Source organism: Phasianus colchicus, chromosome Z (genome assembly GCF_987193195.1).
Source record: "Phasianus colchicus chromosome Z, bPhaCol1.hap1.1, whole genome shotgun sequence".
NCBI classification, from domain to species: Eukaryota; Metazoa; Chordata; class Aves; order Galliformes; family Phasianidae; genus Phasianus; species Phasianus colchicus.
The window spans coordinates 15468687-15494902 of NC_143476.1; the positions used below are offsets into that span (position 1 = coordinate 15468687).

The 26216-nt window shown below is 38.1% G+C and overlaps 1 protein-coding gene across 1 annotated transcript in view; it reads right to left on the bottom strand.

Moving 5' to 3' along the window:
- ADAMTS19 (ADAM metallopeptidase with thrombospondin type 1 motif 19) overlaps positions 1-26216 on the bottom strand; it is a 154825-nt gene that overhangs the window by 102325 nt on the left and 26284 nt on the right. Inside the window, exons 3-6 of the mRNA XM_090131681.1 lie at positions 18805-18970; positions 13666-13838; positions 12699-12782; positions 11732-11889 (exon numbers count right to left, since the gene is read on the bottom strand). Of these exons, the coding sequence (XP_089987807.1) occupies positions 11732-11889; positions 12699-12782; positions 13666-13838; positions 18805-18970 (581 nt within the window). The remainder of the gene's footprint in view (positions 1-11731; positions 11890-12698; positions 12783-13665; positions 13839-18804; positions 18971-26216) is intronic.

Below are 26216 nucleotides of genomic sequence, written 5' to 3' on the forward strand. Positions count from 1 at the left end.
TATATATAGAAAGCAAAAAAAATTGGTTAAAATACACAGAAATTTCCTTCTAAGCAGCATCCAGCTCAAAACTTCTATTACTCTAATGCACACCTGGCATGCACATGTAAAGAAAAACAAGTCCTTATTCAAGTGAGGGAAAAACAGGAGGTTTCATGAGTATTATAACTGATTTCCAAGTTTGATTGAGTTGACCAACACACTCAAAGAAAGAATGGGTAAATACTAATATATTGTTTCAAGAAATTACATTTAGTTAGTAAATTCTCAATCAATTACATATAAAGAGGCAAAGACTAATTATCCACTTTCCAAATATAAAGTATCTCATTATATACTATTTTTCAAAATAAATGCTGATGTGTAGATGGGATGTAACAGAAGGTGTAAAGAACAGCAGAAGAAGAATAAAGAAGAAAACAGACAATTTCTATGAACAGCTTGCATCAGTGCATCATTTTAAGTAACTTAACATACATTTTAGCCATGCTAGTAGAAAGACTTACTATGTACCTAAACTTGCTTGCAGTTTCATTCCATATGTTAGATGTGAGAAAAGCAGAAACAGAAGTGGTCAGACTGGATTTTAGCATTCTAACAAATATTCATTCTGGCTTTTGCCCTACTTTCAATTTCCTAACTATTTTGATGCTCTAATGTACTAAATGAGTAATGACAGCATTGTAGTTGTTCTTGTTGTTTCATGTGACGGAACATTCTGAAATTATCAGTATACTTTTTTAAAAAACAAACAAAAACCAATAAAATGAAATCAGTTTAGGAGTTAATGAACCACAGGCTAAATTACTATTTACAGGCTAACTTACTATTCAGTTCGGAATTTAAATAAACAACAATCTTACTGTTATGGATGTTTTTTCTGGAGCTCTTCACCGTTGTGATGGTAAGCTTCAAATGCATTGGTAAGTATTATTTCTAACTTAGAAAATCAAAAAACACTGCATTTAAATATTTTAAATAGCTAATTTTACTTCAGGTCTGTAACGCTGAACTGACATTAAAAATGGTAATAAGCTACCTTCCGAAATTCATGTTTCACCACATTTAAGAAGAGTGGGAAGCAAAATAGTAAGTAAATTGAATGTGTAGCTAACATCTCTAAACAGATACAGAAAAATGAGAATGCCAAGGAAGGTATTTTTGAGTTGAGTTCAATGGAATCTAAGCTCAACATTAGTATTAAACAATGTTTTGGAAGAAAATAAGAGAGCACTGCTAGTTAAGTTTAAAAATGAAATGTTAATATTATTAATACTTAATAAATTATAGATATAGAATAGCTACAATATAGAATATAAATAGGAATGAAGACAAATCATCTTTTTATATAGGACTTATGTGAATAACTCTTATTTTAATGTGGCCAAAACTTGATCAGGTATGGTGACAACAAAGAAGAAAAAAGAAAGGGAAGAAAAGAAATAAGAATTTGAAAACAGGCAGTGGCAGTTTACTTCAAAGGAGTGAATAGCATCGTTGGATAAAAGCACAGGAAAGTATCAGATGTGGCACCAGCAAAGCTGTCTGCACACTGCTGTGTCCAATTTGTGGACTTACAATCTGTGAAAAAAAGGAAATGGGTCTGGAAAGAGCTAAAAGAATGATTATACATCTGAGAAACTGTTAATCTAGAGAAAGATGAGCTGTGCCTTGATCACAGTCTACAAGTATTTAGACAGGGAGGAGATTTCAAATAACTCCTTAGCTGCAAATGTATAGAGATCCCTGGTAGAAAGCTGAAGCAACAGAGATGAAAAATACGTCAAAATTTTTCATTCTGAAAGTAAATAAAAATGGCAATAATCTATTTCAGAACAAAGTTAATTTCCTTCATTTTGTTTATTTGTTTCAAGACTGTCTAGCTTTCCTGTTCACTGCTAAAATCTGAAATGTAGTCCTGGTGACTTATACTACATAACCATAGTTTTAAAATTCAATTTCGTTTCATGTAGAGGTATTTAGCAGATCAGTAAGGGTGAAAGACATTGCAGAATGGAGCAGATATTACCTGAGTACTACAGCTCTAAAGAACATGCTGATGGAACCAAGTAAATCATGCAGATTTTCCTCAAACGTGACAAATTTTATCAACTTCACATACTCCAACACCTTGAACTTAGAAAACAAACAAATCCACAGAATCTGATAATTAAAAAATAGGGAAAAGTACTAGATATCATAAATAAATTTAAAGTGAAATGAGGTTTTGCTTCACTCATATCTTTTTTTCCTACACTTCCAAGATTTAACTATCTAGTTTGCTATAGCGGTGATATATGACTCAGATTTCATAAGAGAGAAACTGTAGATACCATAGACCTCTTCTGCCTTAATTTCAGCTACAATATACAGAACAGAAAACCTCTAAGGATTTCTTCCTCCATACCAACCGATAATAAAATCTCTGTGGTCATTAAACTCAGGGCTTAACTCTGTGCAGCTGCACAGCTTAATTTCAAAAGCAAGTAGCGTGATAATGTTCTCTAGTGTTTACTAACACATACCCTGCAAGGAACAAACAGAATGTACTGGAAGATTTGGTTCTTTCCCTATGATATCACTGGTATCAGTGGGACTTGATGGAAGTTCTACAACTGGAGAGCTGGGATGGAGGGCTACCAGCTGTTTAGGAGGAACAGACAGGGTAGGTGTGGTAGATGTGCTGTGCTGTACATAAGGGAGAGATTAGACTATACAGACCTTGCCATTTAGGATGACACGGTAGACAGTTTCTGGGTGAGGATTATGGGGATGGACTGCAAAGCACAAGTAATCATGGGGTCTTACTATCGACTGCCCACTCAGCACAGTGCCACAGATAAGATATTCTATGGGCAGTCAAGGGAAATTTCAGGATCAATTGCCCTCTTTCTTATGAGAGACTTCAAATTCTGAGACATAAGTTGGGAATGTCAATGGGAAATTCCTACAGCATATTGTCCTGTCACATGCACTAAATGAGACAATTAGGAAAAGGATGTTCTAGATCTGTTGTTTGAGAATAGGGCCTTATGGAGAGGTGATGGTAGGCAGATCTCTTGGCCACAGTGAGTTTGAAAAAGCTGACCTCAAAATTCTTTGTTGCAAGGAGAAAAAAGGTCAGCAGAATTGCCACTCTGGGCAAACTCGGAGCTTCTCAGGGAGGAAGCCAGAAGTGTCCCCTGGGAATCTGCTCCAGACGGTTTAGATGCTTGCTTTTTAAAAAATACCTTTTTTAAGCCTAGAAGCAGGCAAGTCTTACTTGCAAGTCAGGCAAGTAATGCAAAAGACTAGCCTTGGTATAAAAGGAACTGTTCTTGGAACTAAGGCAGAAAAAGAAAGGCAAGGTCAAGATTCATAGGGAGAGGACAGAGTGGCAGTTAGCACCTGCAAAAAGAAAACAAGAAAAGTCAAAGCCCAGTTTGTACTGACAGTGGCCACTGTAGAGTCAGACAACAAAGAAGGCTTTTTCAGTCTCGTCAGCACGCTGTAGTTTAATCCAACAGGCAGCAAAGCACCACACACTTGTTCATCCACTCTCTCACCTCCCGGTGGGATGGGGGTGAGAACCAATAAAAATAAAAGCAAAGTAGAACTTGTGAGTTGACATAAAAGCTAATTACTAAGAAATGGAAGATAAAAAATAACAGTAATGATAATTACATATAGATCACTCTGAAAGTAATGCCTCCTACTTATTTTCATGGGAACTTTCATGGAGTTATATAGATCAATCTGTGCCTGTGATAGGGGCAGCAGGCCCATAGGCCCCCTGGCCTCAAAATGGAAGGGAAAAGAGGAAGGGAATGGGGGATGGGAGCTGGGCCCAAAAACAGAACAGTGGCAATGATCTAAAGAGGAAACTTAATTTTACTAAAGATGATATTGGAATGCAAGATAACACAACATAATACAATATAGTTGGAATTGAGGCTAATAAATCAAATAAAATAAGAGACAGGGTGACTGAAACCGAAAGGTCTACTTTGAACTGAAGCTGCACAGCTGGGGAGCACCCACACACACTGCCAGGCAGTGAGCAAGAGAGCCAGGGAGAGAAATCCCATGACTTCATCCCGTGGCTTCTCTTTCTCTCTGAATGCGAAGTCCCCTGGGGTACACAGTTCTTGTCTTCTGAGAACCAGATATCCAGAAAGTTGTAGTCCACAGAATGGGAGTATTAACTCTTTAATTCCCTGTGCTTTACCTGATGTTATAATGTGGAATACCGACAACAAAATTATAAAACCATGACAAAACCACGACAGATTAAAAGAGAACAATGACATTATTTGATACAGCAAATTCTAAGCTGCCAAATACTATCTTTCAACATAGTCACCACCATTAGCTATGCATTTCCACAAGTGATGAACAAGAGCCTGCAAGACCCACTATTTCACAGTTGCTATGACAGGGTCCTTGCTAGGAAAATGCTGTCCACATGGTCCATTTTTCTTGGGCCAAACAGATGGAAATCAGAAGGCATCAAATCTAGACTATGCAGTGGGTATGGACAGTCCAGCCAAAATTGGCAGTGTGCTCCAAGGTCTTCAAACTGGTATGAGGTCAGGTACTTGTGTGTCGCAAGAATGGTTGTCTTCTCTGGCCTGGCTCTGGAAGTTCAAGCCTTCAGCTTAATCAGTGTCATGATGTAAGAGTCAAACTTAATGGTTTGTCCTGGTTCCAGGATATCCAGAAAGATTACTCCTTGCCTATCCCAGAAGGCCATGCACATCACTTTTTCTGATGACTGCTATGTCTTGATCTTTTTCTTAGATTAGGAATTCACATGTCCATGCACTCTTGTTTTGACTCAGGTTTGTAGTGATGATACCACATCATCAGTAATGATGCAAATCAGGAAACAGTTACCTTCAGCCTCAGATTGGTTCAATAGCTTCTAATAAATTTGAATATGATGTCATGGTGTTATTTCTGTTCCTATGTATTTTCTGGACCCATCTGAGGCAAACTATGCAATATTCCAACACTACCACCATCATCTCAAGCAAATTGAAGCCAGTATTCAGCTTTTTACACAGTTCCCTGGCTGTAATCTGCTGGTTTGTGTAAATGAGCTGATTGAGAAGCTCTTCATTTCATGGTATGACAGCTGTGCAAGGCTATCCAGAAAATGGCTTATCTTTCAAAGGGCTGTTGCCACAGCTGAAACACATCACCCACTGCCTCACTGAGCTCACATCCACTGTCTGGGCTCCATAAACATTCAGCAAGTGCCTATCAATGTCACTTGTTGCTATTTATTCCTCATGGAAGAATAATAATACTATTAATTCATACAAACTTCCATGTAGGACACTATTTTGTCAGACCACTCCTCTGCTGCCTCCTGTCATACGCCAACAAAATACAACAGAATAAAAATGAGAACATTCAGTCTCTACTGCCATACCACTAATATCCACCTCTGATGTCATGGATACACATAATAAAATAGGAGGCATTACTTTTGCAGTAGTGCTTGTATGTACATACATACATACATACATATATTCACCAAGCAGTGATGGCAAGTCAATTGCTCACCGTCCACTCATAGATGCCCAGACAGTCTCCAGACAGTGGCTGAGTCCCCTAGCCAACTCCCTACAGTCATAGTTTCTCACATGATGTTATGTAGTATAGGATATCCATTGTCCAGTTTAGGTCAGCTGTCCTGGTTCCGTCTCCTCCCAGCTCTTCACGCCCCTCCAGACTCTTCACTAGCACAGCAGTACGATAAGATGAAATGTCCTTGGTTCTGTGTAGAACAACTCAGCAACAGCTAAAATATTGGTGTGTTAGCATTCTTGTTTTTCTCCTAAAGCTGAAACACCATCACAACACATACTGTGAAGAAAAATTAACTACACCTCAGATGAAACCAGAACACAACAGCAAGAGGTCAAAGAAAAACTCTGCCCTGATATTTGATGCAGATGATCACTTAACAAGTAAGGAGGGTAAAAATAAAATTGAGGTATTTAATATTTCCTGTTACCTCAGTCTTTAATAGCAGTGGCAGATCCTCAGTTGCACAGTTGTCCAATGTGGAGGATCATGACTAATGGAGAAGTGAATTTCCATTTGTGTTCACCAAAATTGTAAGGGAACAACTATAAGTTGTCTTAGCTCAATATTCTTAAGTCCATGGATCCTAAAGGGATATACTGCAGGATGCTGGAAGAATTAGAGAATATTATAGCTGAGCTCTTCTCAACAGATTACTGGAGCTGTGGGAGTCTGTGGAAGTCTCTTCTGACTGGCCATTAGCCAACTTTATACATGACAACAAAAATGGCATGAAAAAAGGCCTAGGAAACAACAGACCTGTTAGTCTAGCTCAGTCGCTGGAAAAGTTCTGGAAAAGATTGTTCCAGAGGATATTTAAAGGCATTTGAAGAACAAAGTTGTTATCAGACATAGTCAACATGGGTTCATCAAGGGAAAGTTCTGTCTTAGTAATTTGATCTCCTTCTACAATAATGTTACCCACAGTGTGGATGAAGGAAGGGTTCAATTCTAGGGCCAGTTCATTCTAAATGTTTTTCTAAATGACTTGGATACAGGACTTGAAAGTAGACCAAATAAGTTTGCAGATTACACTAAACTGGGAAAAGCTGTTGATTCCCTTAAGAATGGAAAGGCCTTGCAGAGAGATCTTGATAAATTAGAGGGCTGGGAAATCACCAACTACACAAAATTTAAAAAGAGCATATGCATGAAGAACAGAGCTAACCTGGCTATATTTACAAACTCAGGGATGGGGGCTGGAGAGCAGCCCTGCTCCTCATGTGTTCTGGCTGTCAGCAAGTTGAATCTGAGTCAGCTGCGTGCCCTGGCATCCCTAAGGGCCAACGACACCCCGGGGTTCATCAGGCCCAGTGCTGCCACAGGGAAAAAAAAGGGTTGTCCCACTGCTCTACACTGGTCCAGCCTTACCTTTAACACTGTATGTAGGATTGGGTGGCACAAGAAAAGAAGGAACTAATAGAGATTTCCAAAGCAGGGCTCCAAAGATGGTGAAGGGTCTACAGGGCAAGACATAAGAGGAACAGATGAAATCACTTAGTCTATTCAGCCGATAGAATAAGAGGAAACCTCATGGTTGCCTACATCTTCCTCACAAGGAAGAGCAGAAGAGGTGCTAATCTCTTCTCTCTGGTAGTCAGTAATAGGATTCAAGGGAACAAAGAAGAGAGAACTGGCAATAACACTAGAGAAGGCTGAGGTACTCAAAAAGTTCTTCCCCTCAGTCTTCATTGGCATGTCTCTCAAATCCCTGAACCTCCAGGTAACAGTTGGAGAAGTGAAATCCCTCACACTGTAAAAGAAGAACAGGCTCAAGACCACTTCATGAAACTGAACATATGCAAGTCTATGTGACTCAAGGAAATGCATTCCAGGGATCTGAGGCAGCTGGCTGATGCAGTTGCTGAGCCATTCTCCACCATATTTGGGAAGTCTTGGCTGTCAGGTGAAGTCCTCAGCGATTGAAAAAATCACTGAAGAAACACCACTTCCAGTTTTAAGAAGGACTAACAAACTTGCTGGATGGCCACAGTCAGAGAGTTGGGCAGACAATTGGCTCTATGTCCAGCTGGAGGTGAGTAATGATGGCGTCCCCCATGGTTCCATATTGAGCACACCTTCAGCAAGTTTGCAGGCAACATCAATCTAAAGAATTCAGTTGATACAACAGAAGGAAAGGATGCCATCCAAAGGGACATGAAAAAGCTTTACAAGTATGCTCAAGTGAACCTAATGAGGTTCAGCAAGGCCATGTGCAAGTCCGTGGCACTTGGGTCAGGGAATCCCAGACATGAGTGTAGACCGAGAGAAGAACACCTTGAAAGCAGCCCTGCACAGAAAGATTTGGGGCTTCTAATGGAAAAATGTTCAGTTAAGCCAGCAGTATGCATGTACTTGTAGCCCAGAAAGCTAAGTATATCCTGTGCTGCATCAAAAGAAGGGTGGACAGCAGAGTGAAGGAGTTTATTGTCCCTCTCTACCCTTGTGAGGCCCCATCAGGAGCATTCCATTCAGGTTTGAGGACCCTAGGGCAAGTAAGAGCTGTCAGAAAGGGTCCAGAGGAGGGCAAAGAAGATGGTCAGCAGACTAGAGCACCTCTCCTGCAAAGAAGGGCTGAGGGAGGCTTTGGAAAGACTTCACCGTGGCCTTTTTTTACTTAAAATGAGATTTATTTTTTCTTTATTCTGAGGGCAGAGAGTCTCTGAAGCGGGCTTCCTAGCAAGGTAGTTCATGTCCTATGCCTGTCAATGTCCAGGATGCATTTGGAAAATACTTTTTTGGAAATGCATCTGGAAAATGCTTTTAATAATAGGTTTTACCTTTTGGTTAACCTTTAAGTGAGGTCAGGCTATTGGACACAATTATATTCGTAACTTCCTTCCAACTGAAGTAGTCTAATTTCTTTTTTTTTTTTCTAGAGAAAAATGCTTTATGATATGTATATCTCTAAAGTAATAATGTTAATTTACAGCTGTCCAATTGTTTGACCAAGAAAGTCCTTAAAACCATTTATATCTTAATTCTCACATACTCCTTCTATCAAGCCTCCCTGATCCTATCTAAATACAATATGCAAACTTTATCTTTCTGTCTTCCTTTTATTTTATGACACCATATTCTAAATACAACATTGTTTCATCAGAATAAGTGAATTTAAAGGGAAACTAAACAAAATCTCAGAGGTCAAACAGAACTATAGTGAAGGAAAATGATTAAATTACTAGTGTACTCACAGGTACCACCCCAGCCTGTCTGGGCAGCAGAGAATGTGAACACTGTGGGCAGAAATGGGCTTTGCTTTCAGTTTTACAGAACAAGTGTTAAAGTAAGTCTGGAAGATAATCTTTTTCATTAAATGACTATGATGTCTCTTTGTTGAATAAAAATCTTTATTACATACATGTTATGCTGTTTACATTTTGCATTAAATATTAATTCTGCAAAATAGTGATAATCAAGACCATATTTCTAACTCTTTGGGCTACCAGAAACAACTGGCATGTGTGAGCACAATGAAGCCTTTTCAAAACACTCTTGTTTGTTCTTTTACCATGCTAGAAAAAAGGAGGTGTCAGTAAGTTTTAGCAGGTCTACCACAGAATATGTTTGGAAATAAAAAACATACATTTTTACTTGAAAAAACACCAAGAAATCGGTGTTTATCTCCTTAAAGAAAATTACTTCTTTCAGTAAGTCTGTTGTCTAAGGATGTTTTTAAGTTATGACAAAAGAGCTTTTCTGTGATTGTAAAACGGAATAATACTTTCTGAATTAACAAAACACACAATTGTAGCCTCATGTGGGGTTAGCTATACCATAAAACTGATGATGTGCAGAGGGAGCCTGGATTAGCAAAACATTCCCACAGTCAGCAAACCACTGATATGATTTATTAACAGCTAAAGCAGCTCTGAGATGGTAGGTAGTATAATCTGGAGAATAAAACCACTGAAAAAAATGCCAGAACAGATCTACAATTCCTGGCTGTAGTACTGACTTACTATCTGATTTCGAGCCAGTCACTTCCCGTTCTCTGCTTTAATTTCCTTAACACTAATCAGCAAATACTTCAAAGAAAACCTTTTAAAACTAACAGATAAAAACGTAGGAAATGTAAATCAGAATACCGTATTACCAAGAACATCAGAAAATTGTGTCTTAAAAGCATGATTAGACTTTCTGAAAGAAGTTTTTTTACCATGTAGTAAGGTTACATGAAATTTAAAAGGCTCTCTGGTCAAACGCATTGTCTGCTGAAGACATCTCCAAACTACTGCCTTAACTAAGACCTCATTTGCCTGAATTCAGAACTCTCCTGATTCTTCTCATGAAGGCTTACAAGGGAAAGAATGGCAAATGAGAGGGAAGAGGTGTTAAATTCTTTAATGTGTAGTATCTTGCTGTGGAAACACATCTCCCGAGTTAAGAAGTGCAGACTTGGACAACAAACTGAAACATCGGTCTAATTTTTTGTATTTTCCCATTAAGCTAAGACAGATTTGAAGATCAGGTGTGGGACAACAGCCAGTTTTGTCAAAAATGGCATAGAAATTCTCACTCTCCTGGCAGTGCCAATGGTTTAGGCTTTGAAGAATTCAGTGCTTCTTCAAGCTGCTGCAGAAAATGCAAACACTGAAACTGATTCAAGAGTCAAGAGACAGATGAGAGGTCACTCAGCAACACTCAGTAGTACACTGAGTGTACTACTCAATTATTTTTGGACCGTCAAAGAGTACAATGAGGTGCGAGAAGCTCTACTTCCCTTTAGTCCCATTCATCAGCCCAATGCCCAACTTACGATACTTGCCATTCTTCATGCCTTGGCATAATTCACTCTTTCCTGCTATTCAGACTTTTTCTTTGCCATCTCAACTCTTTTCCCATCAACACACTCATTGTTAATATTAGGGTCTGAAAAATCCCCCTCCAGTCTGCCAGCCCAGAGATGTTTTCTAATTAATGGAAATTTTATTACAGATAGTATTACCTAGTTTTATTACCACTTGTGTCTTTCAGGGCAGTTCAAAGGAACCTGAATGAAGGACTACCACTTAAATAATACAGAAATGTGTAAAAACTGATCCTCAAACAACAATCCATGGTGCAGACAGAACAACGATGAATAGTAGAATGGGTTACAAGTGAAGGATGTGGTTTTTCTTAAGGAAAGGTAGGAGATTAAGCTGCAAAAGTACCAAAAAAAAAAAAAAAAAAAAAAATCTATGTTTGTAGATGATCTGGATTTCAGCACCCCCTGCTTCTAGCATGTTCTCCAAAGCAAGAAAATTCACAGAAGCTTTTTTCTGCTTTGGACAACTGAAATTTAGATATTGGAGTACTTAGAATGTAACCTGATTTTACAAAATGTATATAACTTCCAGTGACACTGTCCTGAATTAGAAGTATTCCAATATATGCAAACAAATAAGGCTTATTTGGAAGGAACATCCAAAGTTCATCCAGTTCAAGCTCCGTTGCAAAAATGGGGCTGGGCCCAACCCTAGACCAGCTGAATCATCATTCTCCTTGTCACTGGAAAATGTCTGTGCTCTGTTCAATCAAGATGCATCTTCCTGTGCCACCAAGGACAGCCTAAAGAACACCTGCCTGGGAGGAAAGAGGTAAGTTGGAGGCAGGTGTCCTTCTGAATATGTGAACTGTCTGATAATGTTGTAATTAATCACAGATCTGAGATCACACTTCTGTGTTGGCAAAGTGAGTACTGTACATCGGGCACATAGTAAGACACACTTGTTCTAGAACCATTACAAAAAAGTATAACATAGTGATGTGATTAATGTCATGCTGATCCAGTTCTGAATCCTCTAGATATGCTTTTGTCTTTTGAACAAATATGTCTGCAGGCTTATGTATGCTGCCTCCTGTTTTAGATGCAGAAAGAAGCATCTAATCTACAGTCAAAGAAGAAATAGGAGAGTAACTTTGTAATTTCAGATGTTAACTATTGTCTTCCACCTCTTTAACACCATCTTGTTCTCAACATTTCAGCCTCTAAAAAGACTTTCAGTTAACTTCTATTTTCTATTTCTGGAAAGGTGCCTCAAGTTTTACTCTTTCTCACTCAAAACTAAAGTCTGTGTTGATCATCTATCAACTCTTTTAACCAGTTCTTGATCCATAATATTCATATTATGCCATTCCTTATTTTTTAATGCTCATCCTTCGATAATAATACCTTGTGATAAGTATAGCTGCATCAACTGACGACATGTCTTCTCCCCAGCTTGTTGACATTTCTAAGTGTATATCATTCTTCTTGCCAAACTCTTCATGCTGCCATTTACAAAAGCTTTCCAGCATTTTTTCCCCATGATGTCCAATATACATATCTGCCTAGAAATGAAAGTATTGATTCTGTTAAAATTGTGATTTTGTACAATATAATTAAGGCTTTTTTTTTTTTTTTTTTACTGAATTTGCAAAAGTATAATCCCTTTCATGGTACAGTGTATGCATGAAAGTTTCTGTTTCTGAATTTAATGCTACCCTGCTATGTTACACAGATGAAGACACTGTATTGAGATGAGTACAGACAATCTGTTCACCTAAACTCCTGCCCCCTTTACTCATTAACTTTTCACTATTGATTGAGAAGAAAAGATCAGTGAAGATGAAGAATTTGAACATAAAATGAGATTTCACTTGCTGTGAGAATACTTTCTTTTAATATTTTAAAAGTTGAAACACAGATAGGGAGATCTCTTTTTCTTATGAACTAATTAAAATATGAAAGGATTCCCATAATACTTCACAGAAATGACAAGAAATCACAGCACCTTTCATTTGTTGACTAGTTGTCTGACAAATAACATTAACTCTCCTACCATCCACCAAGTTTTAAAAAGTCTGTCATTGAGTTATGTGAATATACAAAAAGCAGTACACAAGCTGATTTTCCATAGGAATTTTTTTTTTTTTTTACTGACTTTCATCTGCAAGCATAGGAATCTCAATATATACAACATTCAGATTAGCAAAAACTTGATCTTTACTGGGGCTGTCAAGCACTGTAAATAATACATAAAGAAAACTGAGAAAAGCTGTTGGCCATTAAAGTAAATGAATATTACAAGCCTTCACAGAGCAACAAGCTGAAGTAGCATTGTCCTCTGCAGACTAAGACAAAGATGATGCATACTTACTGGAGTCTCATGAAGGAGGACAAGCTTAGTAACTCGAAGATTAACTTGTAGTCCAAGGCTTTTGTGCTGGAAAAGGTTAAAAACCTAAGAAGAAGAAGAAGAAAAAAAACATTAAAAAAAAAAAAAGATTAAAAAAAACAGGCACTTGTTTTGAACACAACACACTGTAGACTAAAAATATCAAAACTCAGAGACATTAACATTTTATAGTGAGGTTGCTTTTACTTCCAATAACTTCAACAAAGCCTAGAACTAATTTTGTTATTAGGCAATACTGCTTCTGGAAGAACAGAAAGAACCTTTCACACTGACAACGGTCATAACCACTTTATGAAGTTTGGCCAATTTCTCCACATACTTGCACATGCATATAAAGTTATTCACATGAGAACTGTTACTCATTCAAATGCAAGATCATGGGAATAACCCTTCCTCTCATGCAAAACAGTATTTTTATTTATTTCTCAGTTTATGCTCCTTCTTCATAACGTTCTCTCCTTGTACGTGACAGATCCTAGTTCTTGCTGCACTTTATGCAGTGCAGCAACAGCTGGGAGGGGTTGTAATCAACTCAGTGCCTTAACTTTTTTTTCTTATCCATTGTGATGATCACGTAATCCTTCTAAATGACAAAGTTGCATTTACACAGTAAGCACAGATCATTAGAAATCATGCAATACCCCAGCTTTCCAATAATATCATAGTCTTCTAACCAGAAAATCACCTTGGTCAGATCCCATTTTCTAGTTTCATCGCTGAAGATATAAGACCAGATGGTGCAAACTGATGTGCAGCATCATGGTTTTATGTTGCAAAATAGACGTGTTAAATCTTGACAGCCTGGTAATGGTCATGTGCTGACTGTCTCTTTACAGGTACTCTCTCAGGATAATAAAAAGGAGCAATGAAATCAGTTCATTACGCATGCACTGGTGGCAAAAGCCAAAATGAATTTTAAATTTCCTACCATGTTTAAGATGGTCAGAATAAATCTTCTGGCAGCATCTTTTCCATGATACAGAACCATAGCTGGATCTGCTACCACAACTGTTTCTATATTGTACTCCTGAGGTAATTTGTAAGAGTATCGTTTTCCTCTTCCACTTTCTGATACTTTCTGATTCTTGGATTTTCTTTTATCTGTAACATAAAAACATTGCTTGAAGAATACATCTTTCAAAGTACCCCTCGCGTACCTTAAGGATTTGCTACCTGTAGTTAGAGCATCTCACTGATTGTGTGCACTGTGATACTCATGAACGCTAATACATTCTTATTTAGCACTGCCAGTGCGATTAGGCTCAGACTGATGGCCTGAATGTAAGTTCACACGAGGGAAACAAGACTATCATTCAGCTGCTCAGATAAAGACAGTCAGATTCTTTGCATCCCACTACATGACATATTTATAAAATAGTAGGCGCATCCTTCTTTGCTTTATAAGATAGAGTTAAATTAATATTCTGTTTAACGTACAAGTAGTCTCACTGAGGCTGAAGAATCACTGTTTATCTGCATAAAGCATAGAGAAAATGTACAGTCAATGTATCTCAGCATAATAGATGATGAATAAAGTTTTGTCACAAACTGAGTACCAAGAAAATATCCAGAAAAATTCACTGATTTGTAAAGATGAAAGACAATTTCAGATGAATGATGTCAAGAATATGCAGGATAAAATATGACTGGTTTTTTTGTTTTGTTTGTGTTTGTTTTTTTTTTTTTAAAGCTGCACTAATAGGATTTCAAAGTCATTGCTACTGTCACTATAAGTTGCTGAAATAATTTTTTTTAAAAGCGTATGATCTCCAGAAATAAATAAAGCCTTGGGTTTTGATTTCCTAAAAAGTAATACTAGATAAATCCATAAACAATCTAAATTTTAACCTCCCACCTTTTGATCCTTCAATCAGCTTGCTTAGCCTTACATGGATAGCTAGCACTATGCTATACTTGTGTTTGCTGGCTGGATCCAGAGCCTAGTGCATAAAACAAAGCATCATACTTGTTTTTTTCATGCTTTTGAGAATAGTTTTTAATGAAGCTGTACTGTCAAGTATCCATATTTGTGCCAAGAAAACACACCCTACAAGCTATACAACTGTGACTTACTACACAAGGCTGCATGAGTAGGCTAAGGCTCTGAGTTTACACAGTAAATTCATTTGGGTTAGAAAAGATTTGTCATGAGCCATCTGATCGATATCATTTCCCTTTTAGGAGCAGTGATTGATTCCAGTATAGCTTCCAACAATATCACTTATTCATCATTCACTCCTTTCTCACTAACAGCATCTACTGGTTGAAAAATTTTGATTTAGTATCAGCATGGAAGTTCTGAGAAGTTTGCTAATATACTTCTCTAATATTTTACCTAGAGATCTAATTTTTATTCAGAACTGAAGTAAGCAGTCCACTATTTAAGTCAGTGCTTTGCTAAATGCACCACAGTCCCAAAAACTGCTGTATCTTCTATTTTTTGGGTTGTTGTGGACAAGAAGACTGCTCAGCTTCACAGACAAGCTGGCTGCAAGGGGCAGTGTCCCTCATTTCCTCAGATATCTGTTGGGTTAACAAACCAAAGGAAGATCTGTTCTTGGCCAGTCAGCCTTATCCAAATTGCTGGAAGAATTCCCCATCATGTGAGACCTCATTTATCTGAAAATTTTAGCTCTTCCTCCAGACTCTTAAATAAATAGAATTGTTAATTTTAGTAGCAGTGGCATCCAAACAACTACTGCGATTACTTCCACCTAACAGACCAAACAGGTTTTAGGCAAAAATACTTGATTATTCACATATACAAAAACAGAACTGCTCATTAATGAATGTATACTGCATAACAGATAACAACTCCGTAAAAAAAAAGTATCTATACTGACATTGCATGTAGTAAAATGATAAAAGTCAGTTTAACAAAAAAAAAACAACCAACAACAACAACAACAACAAAACCAAAACACTGCTTCTTGGATGTAAAGATGCAGAAATTCAGTTTATAAACTAAATTACAATAGAAAAATAAAATATAAATGTAACCAGAACACTGTGATTAGTAAGACTTTGACTTTCAGTGCAGTTATAAGGAACATTAAGATTTCATATCAATTTATTACTTAAACTCACAATCTGGGACTGAAATGAAATCTAGAAATACTCCAGTACCCCAGCCAAGAAGTTTAGAAACATTTGACGTTCAATAGCCTCTCAAAATAATAATAATAATAACCCTGAAAATTCAGCCACTGAAGCAACAGATTGCTCAGAAGTATCTGAGCTGACGTTGTGAAGAAGTTATGACTACAGGACTCTGACACACTTGCCAGCCCTCAGGCACAAGAGTATTTCCTGAATCCACTCGAGTCCAGCACAAATAAGAGAACCCACCACCATCAACATCCAGGATTTCTTTTCCTAGGGAAAAGAAAAGGGATGCATTAACCTTACAGAAATTGCAGTATTCTGAAGAATGTAATGGAAAGCAACCACTCAAGCAGCACCAGTATCCTCTAGCACAATCTCAAAAATCTATATCTACAACTAAGATTATTTATGCACTTATTTCATGATTGTTGGATGGAAACTGCATTTAGAGCAAGGACTAACACAGCTATTGCAGCTGCCAGTCCATTCTTCACTAAGTCAAACTTCTGCTTTTGGTCCAGCAAAACTTGCTAAATTTTTCCTACAAAAATAGCATCAATTAAAGAGCACGGTCTGATTGTAATTCAGAAGAACTGAATATTGCTTATTGTCAGAAAAGTAAAAGAAGAGCCTTCCATCTCAAACAAAGAAAGGATGCAAAATTCACATCTACTGTATCTTGTGCAAGCACTCTCACTCATCAGTTTGTGTGAAACAGAACAACCATTTGAGATTATTTTTTCTTCCTAGAGTACTTTTGCCATCACCCAGCTACAACGCACAAGCAACTTCAGGCTTGAACAAGAGCCTCATACTAGGCAGAAGGAATAGTGCATAGTTTCTCAAGGCAGATCTAGGCAGATCTTTGTTCTAATAGCAACTGCTTTTCTCATGAATCCTGTGCAACAGGTCAGTGAACTGGTTTGATTTGAAAGGTACCATGGATGGACCATGTGCTACAGAAAGGTGCAGAGTTTGAGATCTGTGTATGTGCAGCTGGCTCACATAAGTAAATCATACGCATGTTCAGTGAAAAGGCACACACACATTCCCACAAGTTCAGAAAGTAAACGTTTTCATCAGTCCTATTCTCTCCCTCCACCAAACTGCAAGAAAGAAAGCAGCCCATTTGCAAAACCAATTTCTTTGCTTTCCTCGGACGACTTGGGCTATGTAGTATCTTTCAGCACAGAACACAACAGTTACAGACAACAAACAATACCTTCATTGATTGCTTCCCCTAATTCTGCATGAAAAGCCATTATATGTATTATATAGTGATCCTTCAGCACCTCCAACAAAGACATTCATTCCTTCTAACAATCACAATTCATCATTGGCAATATATATTTGCTTGATATGTAGCCAGTCTTTGAGATCAATTTGGCTTAAAACCAGCAGCAAAAATACCTGTTCCATAGCACCTACTCTGACACACCAGTACTGCAGAAACAAGAGATCCTGTTGTAAGATATTGCTGAGAAGTAAGCATATGTAAGACAATAGTTACATTGTGTTGGGCAATTCTCTCCAAGGCAGCTGTGTAAAATCTGAGTACCAAAGCATCAGAGAGCTCCATGAATCTGCTGTTTTATCTTCATTAACCTACTTACTTGACAATTCGGTTTAAAATTCTCAAATATTGCATTAAAAGACTATTCTGTTGTTTTGGTTTTTTGTCTGTTTGTTTTTTTTATTCTCTCCTTTCTGCAATCCACTTTAAGGCTGTACCCATAAAATTAATTTTCTGGTGATGTTAGTGATGCTAAGTATTGTCACAACAGCAACTGCTCCTAGCATAGACACCACTTCTATCAATATAGCTTACTGCAGCTCCACTATGTAACACAACTGGTAACATCAAAGGGAGGGACTAGTCTTGCCAGTATAACAGAATTAGTCAGAAACTGCAGACATATAAAGCCTCCCGGAAATAAGGTTATGCCAGAAGATGCTAATCAGTTATTCACAGTTCGAGCTATTTTTAAATTCCAGACTGGTAGTAGAGATAATAAAACCAACTTCAAACAAATATTTGAATCTCTGTTGACAGAGTATTTGCACTGTCAGAGCCTTGGGCATAAGATTACTGGAACAGAATAAGCTGACTTTTCCATTTTAGAGGACATGAAAAAGTGAAAGGCTGACTGCTAATGAAAATGACAGAAAAATAATTTCCTTACAGATGAGTCTGCATCTTTATTCATTTTCATGCATACCATGGATTGTTATATAGCAGATGCCTCTCTCGTGTTTGTTTTTATGATAATTTCCTACAACATCATTACAAATATCCTCAACTCATGTCTTCTCTCCTCTGGAGAAAAGAAGCCATCAATTAAGCAGGAACAGCAGAGTATTATTTTCCACAAAAGCCCTTTTCTCCTCTACACTGAACATTACTAAGTGATCATTATGTGCCAGACTTTTTTGGAAGCCTCTTTTCTTGAAAAACTGTTTCTACCACCCAGTTCAGAAGATGAATTTCACATTTATTTTAAGTGACAGCCATAAAAGATGAACACTGTTACAAAGGTCTTTTAACATCAGTGTCTGACTCACATGAACGTTCAAAACATTAACGACTGAAACTGTGATGAGATGTGCTTATGTTGTAAAACTGAACAGTAAGTACAAGCACTGCACATAATAAGTAAACCAGCAACTACTAAGACAATAGACTGGGCCCACAAGTCGGTTGTAGTTGTTAGACTGAAATAAAATGGCCCCACATTTTCTACTTTCAGATATAATGGATCATTGTACTTGTCTATTCCACAACTGAAGATTCCACCTTTTGACAGATAAAACTGCAGTCTCAGTATGCCACCTTGAAGTTGACAGTAAGTTGCTACTACTATAAATATAATCAAATATGCTGTTGTTGGTTTTTAACTACCGCCTACAGATCTTAAATACATGTTCACTACATTAAGTCTGTTCAGTAAGATTTGTGTATTACCTGTAACAACACCACAGTACTGATTCTGAGAAGCTGGTTTTTCAGTAATTTTCTCCTCTACGGACCTTTTTCGTCTGTACACCCTGTGTGCATGACCTGTCACAGCCAAAGTGTGATTGAGTGGCTCAATAAATATGAAGTCCTCATTAATCTGTATAAACCCCATCTGCAAAGGAAAAGAAAAGGAACATAAGATGAGAATTTAAGAAGCTATGTAATTGTGCACACAGTTCACAGAAACAAAAATAAACAAACAGAAAAAACACACAAAAAAGCCCTACTCCATTTAAGAAAAATCTTTGTTTTAGTAACCTTATTAGCTAGGTGACTGCCTTTATGTTTTACAAGTCTTCTTCTTGAGTGAACTGGAATAAATTTAATTTATTTCAAGAAAACTTGTGGGTGGGTGGCTACATGCCAGTAGTAGATGCACAGCAAAAAATCTGGAATGTTAAAAGCTTGCTTTGGGAGACCCATGGGGTCATTTAAATATGTACTGTATGTACACAAAAGTCTATACACTACTTCAATAACTCAGTGTATTGTCACATTTTTATAACTGTATTAAATGAAATAGCAGGAATAATTTGAGGAGTATGAATACATTCCGAACAACTATGAAACTCTAGAAGTCTTATTACAGCACTCTTTTTGCACTTTTTGAACTTAAACCCGTAAATAAAATAAATAATTAAATACATAGATACAGAGACAGCAAGCCCAGCTGAATGCCAGCAGCTGAAACAAAAAAAGCTAAAAACATTCTACTAAGACCGTTTAGCTTTTTTTTCCTTTCCCAACACATTATGCACACAAACATACAGAAAAAATCTAGTGTTCCAGATACATATCTTCTGTTACAAGAGTTTTGCTAAAGCTAAAATAACTAAGCAAATAAATGTAATTTATTTATATAATTAATGTGGAACCCTAACTCAGGTCAAATTGTTAAAATGCCAAATATAAATTCCTATCAGAGTCACTAACACTGGGAGGATCAAAGTGCTTTCCTGTGGTTTTTTTTTTTTCCGTCTGAAAATATCATCAGCAGGACTGATGATGAACTTTCTCATTCTCTAAACTGAAAAAATGTAGTAAACAGTTTTATTACAATAAGAAAATGTGCTACATCTGGCTAAAAGAAGCAAAGACCTCTTCTGTATGTTTCCATGCAAAACAAAAGATAGAAACAGTGAAGAATTTTGTCACTTCTGGAATTATGTAGGTGGCATCGTCATATTGAATATTCTGCCATCAAAAATAGATTCTGATTCAAACAAGAAAACAAAAATAATTTTTATGGGAATTATATAGTATGTCTTCTTTCAAACTCACTTGGGTATTATTTTTAAAACAAACAAGCAATCAAACAAACAGAAATAAAACACAATGACCTTTCCTTTCTCCACTGTCACATCAAATAAAAGGGAATACATGTAGCCACACTAGCTGCAGAAACCTGAACAGATACTGAAAATTCATCACTAACACTGTACAGAAACTTTTTTAAGTAGTTAAGTTTGTTGACCTGCTTTTTAGGTCAGCTCACCTTCACCATGATCTATGAATATTACACAGAAGATTAACTACATATATATCATAAGGCACTTTCTGTACACATACCAGCTGGCATTTCTACATACCCCAAATAAAGTTACAGTGATATACCATGCTAATGTTTAACTATTAAAAATAGTGTTTTAAAAACTGTTATTTAAAAGCACAATTTTTAAATACATGTAAAATGGATAACTATATTTTATTTCATTTTTATGTCTAATGCTGAATTGCACATGGTCAAAATTTTATACATATTTTTTTAAATAACAGCGTATCTGCCTAATTCTTCTGTTTTCATTGTGAAAAGAAAATACAGATTTATTATGCTGTTATACAGACTGTCATTAATAGAATCATAGAAACATAGAATGATTTGTTTTGGAAGGGTCTTGTAAGGTCATCTAGTTCCAACCCCACTGCTATAGGCAGGGACACCTCCCTCCACAACAGATCACTCAAAGCCCCATCCAACCTGGCCTTGAATACGTTCAGGGATGAGGCAATCACAACCCCACTGGGCAAACTATTCCAGTATCTCACCACCCTCACAGAAAAGAATTTCTTCCTTATATCTATCCTCTTCCATTTCCCCTTGTCCTGTCACTGCATGCCCTTATAAAAGTCCCTCCTTGGCTTTTCCTAGGACCCCTTTGGGTACTGAAAGCCCCAGAGGTCCCACTGGAACCTTCTCTTCTCTAGGCTGAGGATCCTCAGCTCTCTCAGCCTGTCTTCATAGGGAAGGTACTCCAGATCTCTGGTCATCTTCGTGTCCCTCTTCTGGACTCACTCCAACAGACTGACGTCTTTGCTTTGGAGGCCCCAGAACTGGATGCAGTTCTTCAGGTGGGCTCTCGGCAGAGTAGAGGGGCAGAATCAGCTCCCTCAACCTGCTGGTCACACTTGTCTCGATGCAGCCCACAATACAGTTGGACTTCTGGGCTACAAGGGCACATTGCCTGCTTGTGCTGAATCATTCATAACCATAACTTCCAAACCCTTCTTCTCTTCAGAGGAGAGGGCTGCTCCCAAGCCATTCTCTGCCCAACCTGTATGTGTGCTTGAGATTGCCCCATTCCGGGTGGACTTCGTGAGTTTGGAATGGGCCCACCTCACAAACCTGTCCAGATCCCTCAGGATAGCCTCCCTTCCCTTTAGCTGCCTCACTCACCATGGCGTCATCTGCAACCTTGCTGAGAGTGCTCAATCCCATTGGCCATGTCGCCTATGAAGATCTTAAGTAGCACCAGTCCCAACACCGACTTATCCACTGACACTGTAACTCTGTCATAAAAGGCCACCAAGCTTGTCAGGCATGGCTTGCCTTTAGTGAAGCCATGTTGGTTGCCACCTATCACCTCATCTTTATTTTCCACATGCCTTAGTAGGGCCTTCAGGAGGATCTGCTCCATGATCTTGCCAGGCACACAGGTGAGACTGAGTGGCCTGTAGTTCCCTGGATCTTCTTTTTCTACCTTCTTGAAAATGGAGATATGTTTCCCCTTTTTCAGTCAGTGGGAACTTCATCAGACTGCCATGACTTTTCAAATATGATGCATAGCAGCTTGGCAAATTCACCTGCCCGTTCCCTCAGAACCCATGGATGGACCTCATCGGTCCCATTTGCTGGTGCACCTTCTGGTACCTTAGATGGTACTGAACCTCAACCTTAACCTACGTTACACTTATACCAGTACTTCTCCAAGTTCTTGCCATTGTTTTCTGCAACTTGGGTGGTGAGGCTAGAGCCCCTAGCAGTGAAGACTGAGGCAAGGAAGTCTTTGAGTGCCTCAGCTTTCTCAGTACCCCTCATGATGACCATGTCTCCAGTTTCCTTACAGAGAGGGCCCACCTCTTCCCTACCTCTTCCTTCTTTTTTATCACAGTTATACTTGTAGAATTGCCTCTTGTTTCAAGCCCTTGGCTTGAATTAATTCTGTCTGGGTTTTAGCTTTGCTAACCTAATATCATGCTATTTTTGGTAGTGTTTGGAAATCTCTGCTAGGCCGGCAGAGTTCTGGGGCTTGCCTGTTTGAGGCTGTCAATCCAGAATGCCTTGAATTTCCTCCTTCATTGGCTATCCTCATATTTCTATGAAACAATAAGCTAGATTCTCCTGTAGTATCTCTTTGTCAGCGCAGGACCACCGTTGACAACTGCTGTATTCTGATTTCAGCACTTAATTGTCACGACCCCGTAAGTTTCCTTCTGGGTGGAGAATCACAAGGCAATTGTTTTGTCAACAAAATGAACTAGACCAAAGTGCTCTGGAGCTTCCCACGCTTATTTGGCTGTAGCACTCTCTGTTTCGTTGTTTTTCGTTCCCTGCTGCTCATGTGTGCAGTCCTCGTCTCCTGTTCCTACACAGCAGGGAGATGCAGTTGTTCCACCACTGATTCTCGCAGCTCTTCTTAAGGTTTCAGACCCTGGTTCACCATTCAGTGTTTAGGGGCTAAATTTATCACTGCGCTGTCCGTTTTCATGAAACTAAGATTGTTCTAAAAGACTCTGCACAAAATGTGAAGTGGGGCTCATACGCACTGTGCTTTTTTGTGCATGCATCCTGCCATAGTATCACATTTAAATAACTGAAATGAGCAATAATTCACGTGGCAGTTTGTTAGTGGATACTGCACAAACCTTCGTACCAGCAGATGGAGATCAACAGATATTTTCTCATTCCCTTCAAGATCAGGCTAAAAAATTAATTTGCGAGGACTGCATGTTGAAGCAACTGCTCACATTTGAATTTCTCTTTTCTACCTTTCCACTGTAGTAGTTAAGATCTTGAGTCTCTGAGACATACTTATTTTGCATGTTGATCTTGGGTTGGGGCAATCCCAGGTATTTATATGTAGACTGAAGAACTGCTAGAGAGCAGCGCTTTGGAGAAGGACTTGGTGGTCCTGGTAGACAAGAAGCTGGTTGTGAGCCAGCAATGTGCGCGTGCAGTCCAGGAGGACAACTGTATCCTGGACTGCATTAAAAAGGGATAACCAGAGGGAAGAAGGAGGTGATTGTTCCACTCTATTCAGCTCTTGTGAGGTCCCATCTGGACTATTGTGTCCAGCCCTCAGGCTCCCAGCTCAAGAAGGATACAGAGCTCTTAGAATGGGTCCAGAGGAGTGTCACTAAGATGATCAGAGGGCTGGAGAATCTTTCCTATACAGAAAGGTTGATGGAACTGGGCTTGTTTAGCTTGGAGAAGAGAAAGTTCCATGGAGACTTCATTGTGGCCTTCCAGTACTTAAGGGAGTGTATGAACAGGAATGGGAATGGCTGTTTATGAGGGTGGATTGTGATAGGACAAGGGAGAATGGTTTTAAACTGAGACAGAGGAGGTTTAGGTTAGATATTAGGAAGAAGTTTTTCACTCAGAGGGTGGTGACACACCTGGAACAGGTTGTCCCTGGAGACATTCATGGCCAGGCTGGATGTGTCTCTGTGCAGCCTGGTCTAGTGGTTGGTGACCCTGCCCACAGCAGGGGGGTTCAAACTAGATGATCTTTAACATCCTTTTCAACCCAGGCTATTCTATGATTCTATGATTCTATAAAATAATCTTTGTGATTATTTTGATTGTTTCCAAAAAATGCATCACTATTTTTTCACCTCTTGAATATTTTCAAAGGTAGAAAAGCAATGTTGAATCCCTATCCTTACAGCTATAATCCTAACTCTTCTTCAATCACTACAAGTGGAAGTAAGAATATCTTCTTTAAACCCTAACACAACAAAAGAGAAATTGAAAGCCGGGCATTGAAGCATCACATTTTTGAAGACTATTTGGATATCGGATGGGTTTAAATACCGACTTTGGTGAGATTAAATGGAAAACTCCTACATCATGAAAGCACGTAATCAAACAAAGATTAAAAACTGTAAGAAATAACATGCAACTGTAGTACAACTGAGTAGCTTTCTGGAGTGAGTTCTGAGTAACTGATCCATCTCACCAACTCCAGTGGAATAAGCTATCAGTGCTGCAAGTGAAAAGCCTGCCAAGATGGTGCATCTATCTTATGCAAAAACAATGTAACTTGACTTTTTTTCCCTCTGTTTATGTATTTCTGCATTTTATAGTTTCTTACCTTGAGTCATACAGAAGTCAAATGTAACCTGTATCTCAGGTTAAGCCCAGGGCAATCTTATATGGTAAGAATTATTCAGAGTTCTTCAGAAAGAACAAAATGAGTACTTGCTCTGCAACTCAATCTATGTTGTATAACGAGAGCTTAAAAGTACAGGTCTGATTTCATTAAATGGGCATATAGAAAAATGCCTTGTACAAAGAATGGACAGTTTGAAATGGACACAAATCCATGACTTGTAGTTTAGAGTGGACACTTGTCTTCATAAATAAAAGATTTCTACAACATATGTTCACATACAAGATTTTTCACTTTTCTAAAATAAAACAAAGCAAAAAAGATATGTGGGAACACTACTCCTGAAAGAAGACTAAAATTTTGCTTTATGTAAAATAAAAATAGCTGAGATCTAAAATACACCCATAATCACAGAAACAAAAGGCAGATTTCTTCAGAAGTAAGAAAATTATCATTTTCTTTCATCCAAGAGGAAATATCACAGATTAGAGATGAAGAATGAAAAAGCAGCATATTCTCAGCAATCCCAACTAATTCAAGACACTATAACAGAAACTATTTTGTCACTTTATTTTAAATATCGTGTCATGAAACTTAGAGTAATTCTACTGTTTCTACTAAAATCATATTATCATGACAAGGTAACATGAAATTGAAATTAATCTGTAAAAACTACCTTTACACATAGTCACCAGATCCCACGTATAAGCCAGGAAATTTCTTCATCAGTAAATAACTTTTTAAATTCCTATATATACTTCCTTGCACACCAGTTCAGAGTAACAGCTTGTTATCATCCAAAGTTGATAATTTGAATATTATATTGTTGCCTGTAGAATTTACAGAACTGAGGCAGCAAAGAAAATTAATTTAAATGAATATGCTTTCCTAAGAATAGGAATTTCTTTAGAATAGAAGAAGGCTTAGGGTACATTTAGCACTATCAAAGAGGAGATACCAGAAGATAATTATGAAATAACAACTTCCAATACATTGTGTTGTTTCCAGTGTAGAGTTTCAAGAAAATAATCAAGGCAGACATCCTACCACAGACTTGAAAGTACCATCACAAGTGTCAGAAGGCTGTTTTACCCTTTTAAAGAAACAGTACACAACAGTTCTGAAGGATGAGCTCTCAGTATTCTACTGACAAGGTAGTTGTTCTAAACCTGATGCTTGACATATCAAAGCAAAACTTTTCATTCTTTCTATGAAATTCACATCTATGGTGGATTGATCTTGGCTGCTTATCAGACATCCATCTAGTTGCTCTTCTTCCTTTCCCCTCCCCAGAAGAATGGAGAGATGAAAAGATGAAAACGGTTCATGAGCCAAGATAAGGACAGGGAGAACACTTAACAATTACCATCACAAGCAAGTAGGTCCTGGAGAAAATTGATTTATTGCCAATCAAAGTAGATTTGGATAGTGAGTAACAAAGACAAAAATTAAAACAACATCTTCCCACCACTTTCTGAGTGGTACAGAGAAGGATGAGAAGTACAGTCTGCTACATCCTCCTCCTCACATTTCACCCCTGGTTTAGTGTGGGTCGACCCCATCAACTGCAGTCTTTCAGAACATACTTGTTCCTGGCTACAGTTTCCTTCAGAGCACATCCAGGTCATGGGCAGACTGTCACATGCTGGCATGGAATGTAGGGGGATCTCTGCTCCAGCATCTAAAGCACCTCTTTATCCTCTGGCCTTGCTCTTCACCAGGTTGGTCCTTCCAATTTTTCCTTCC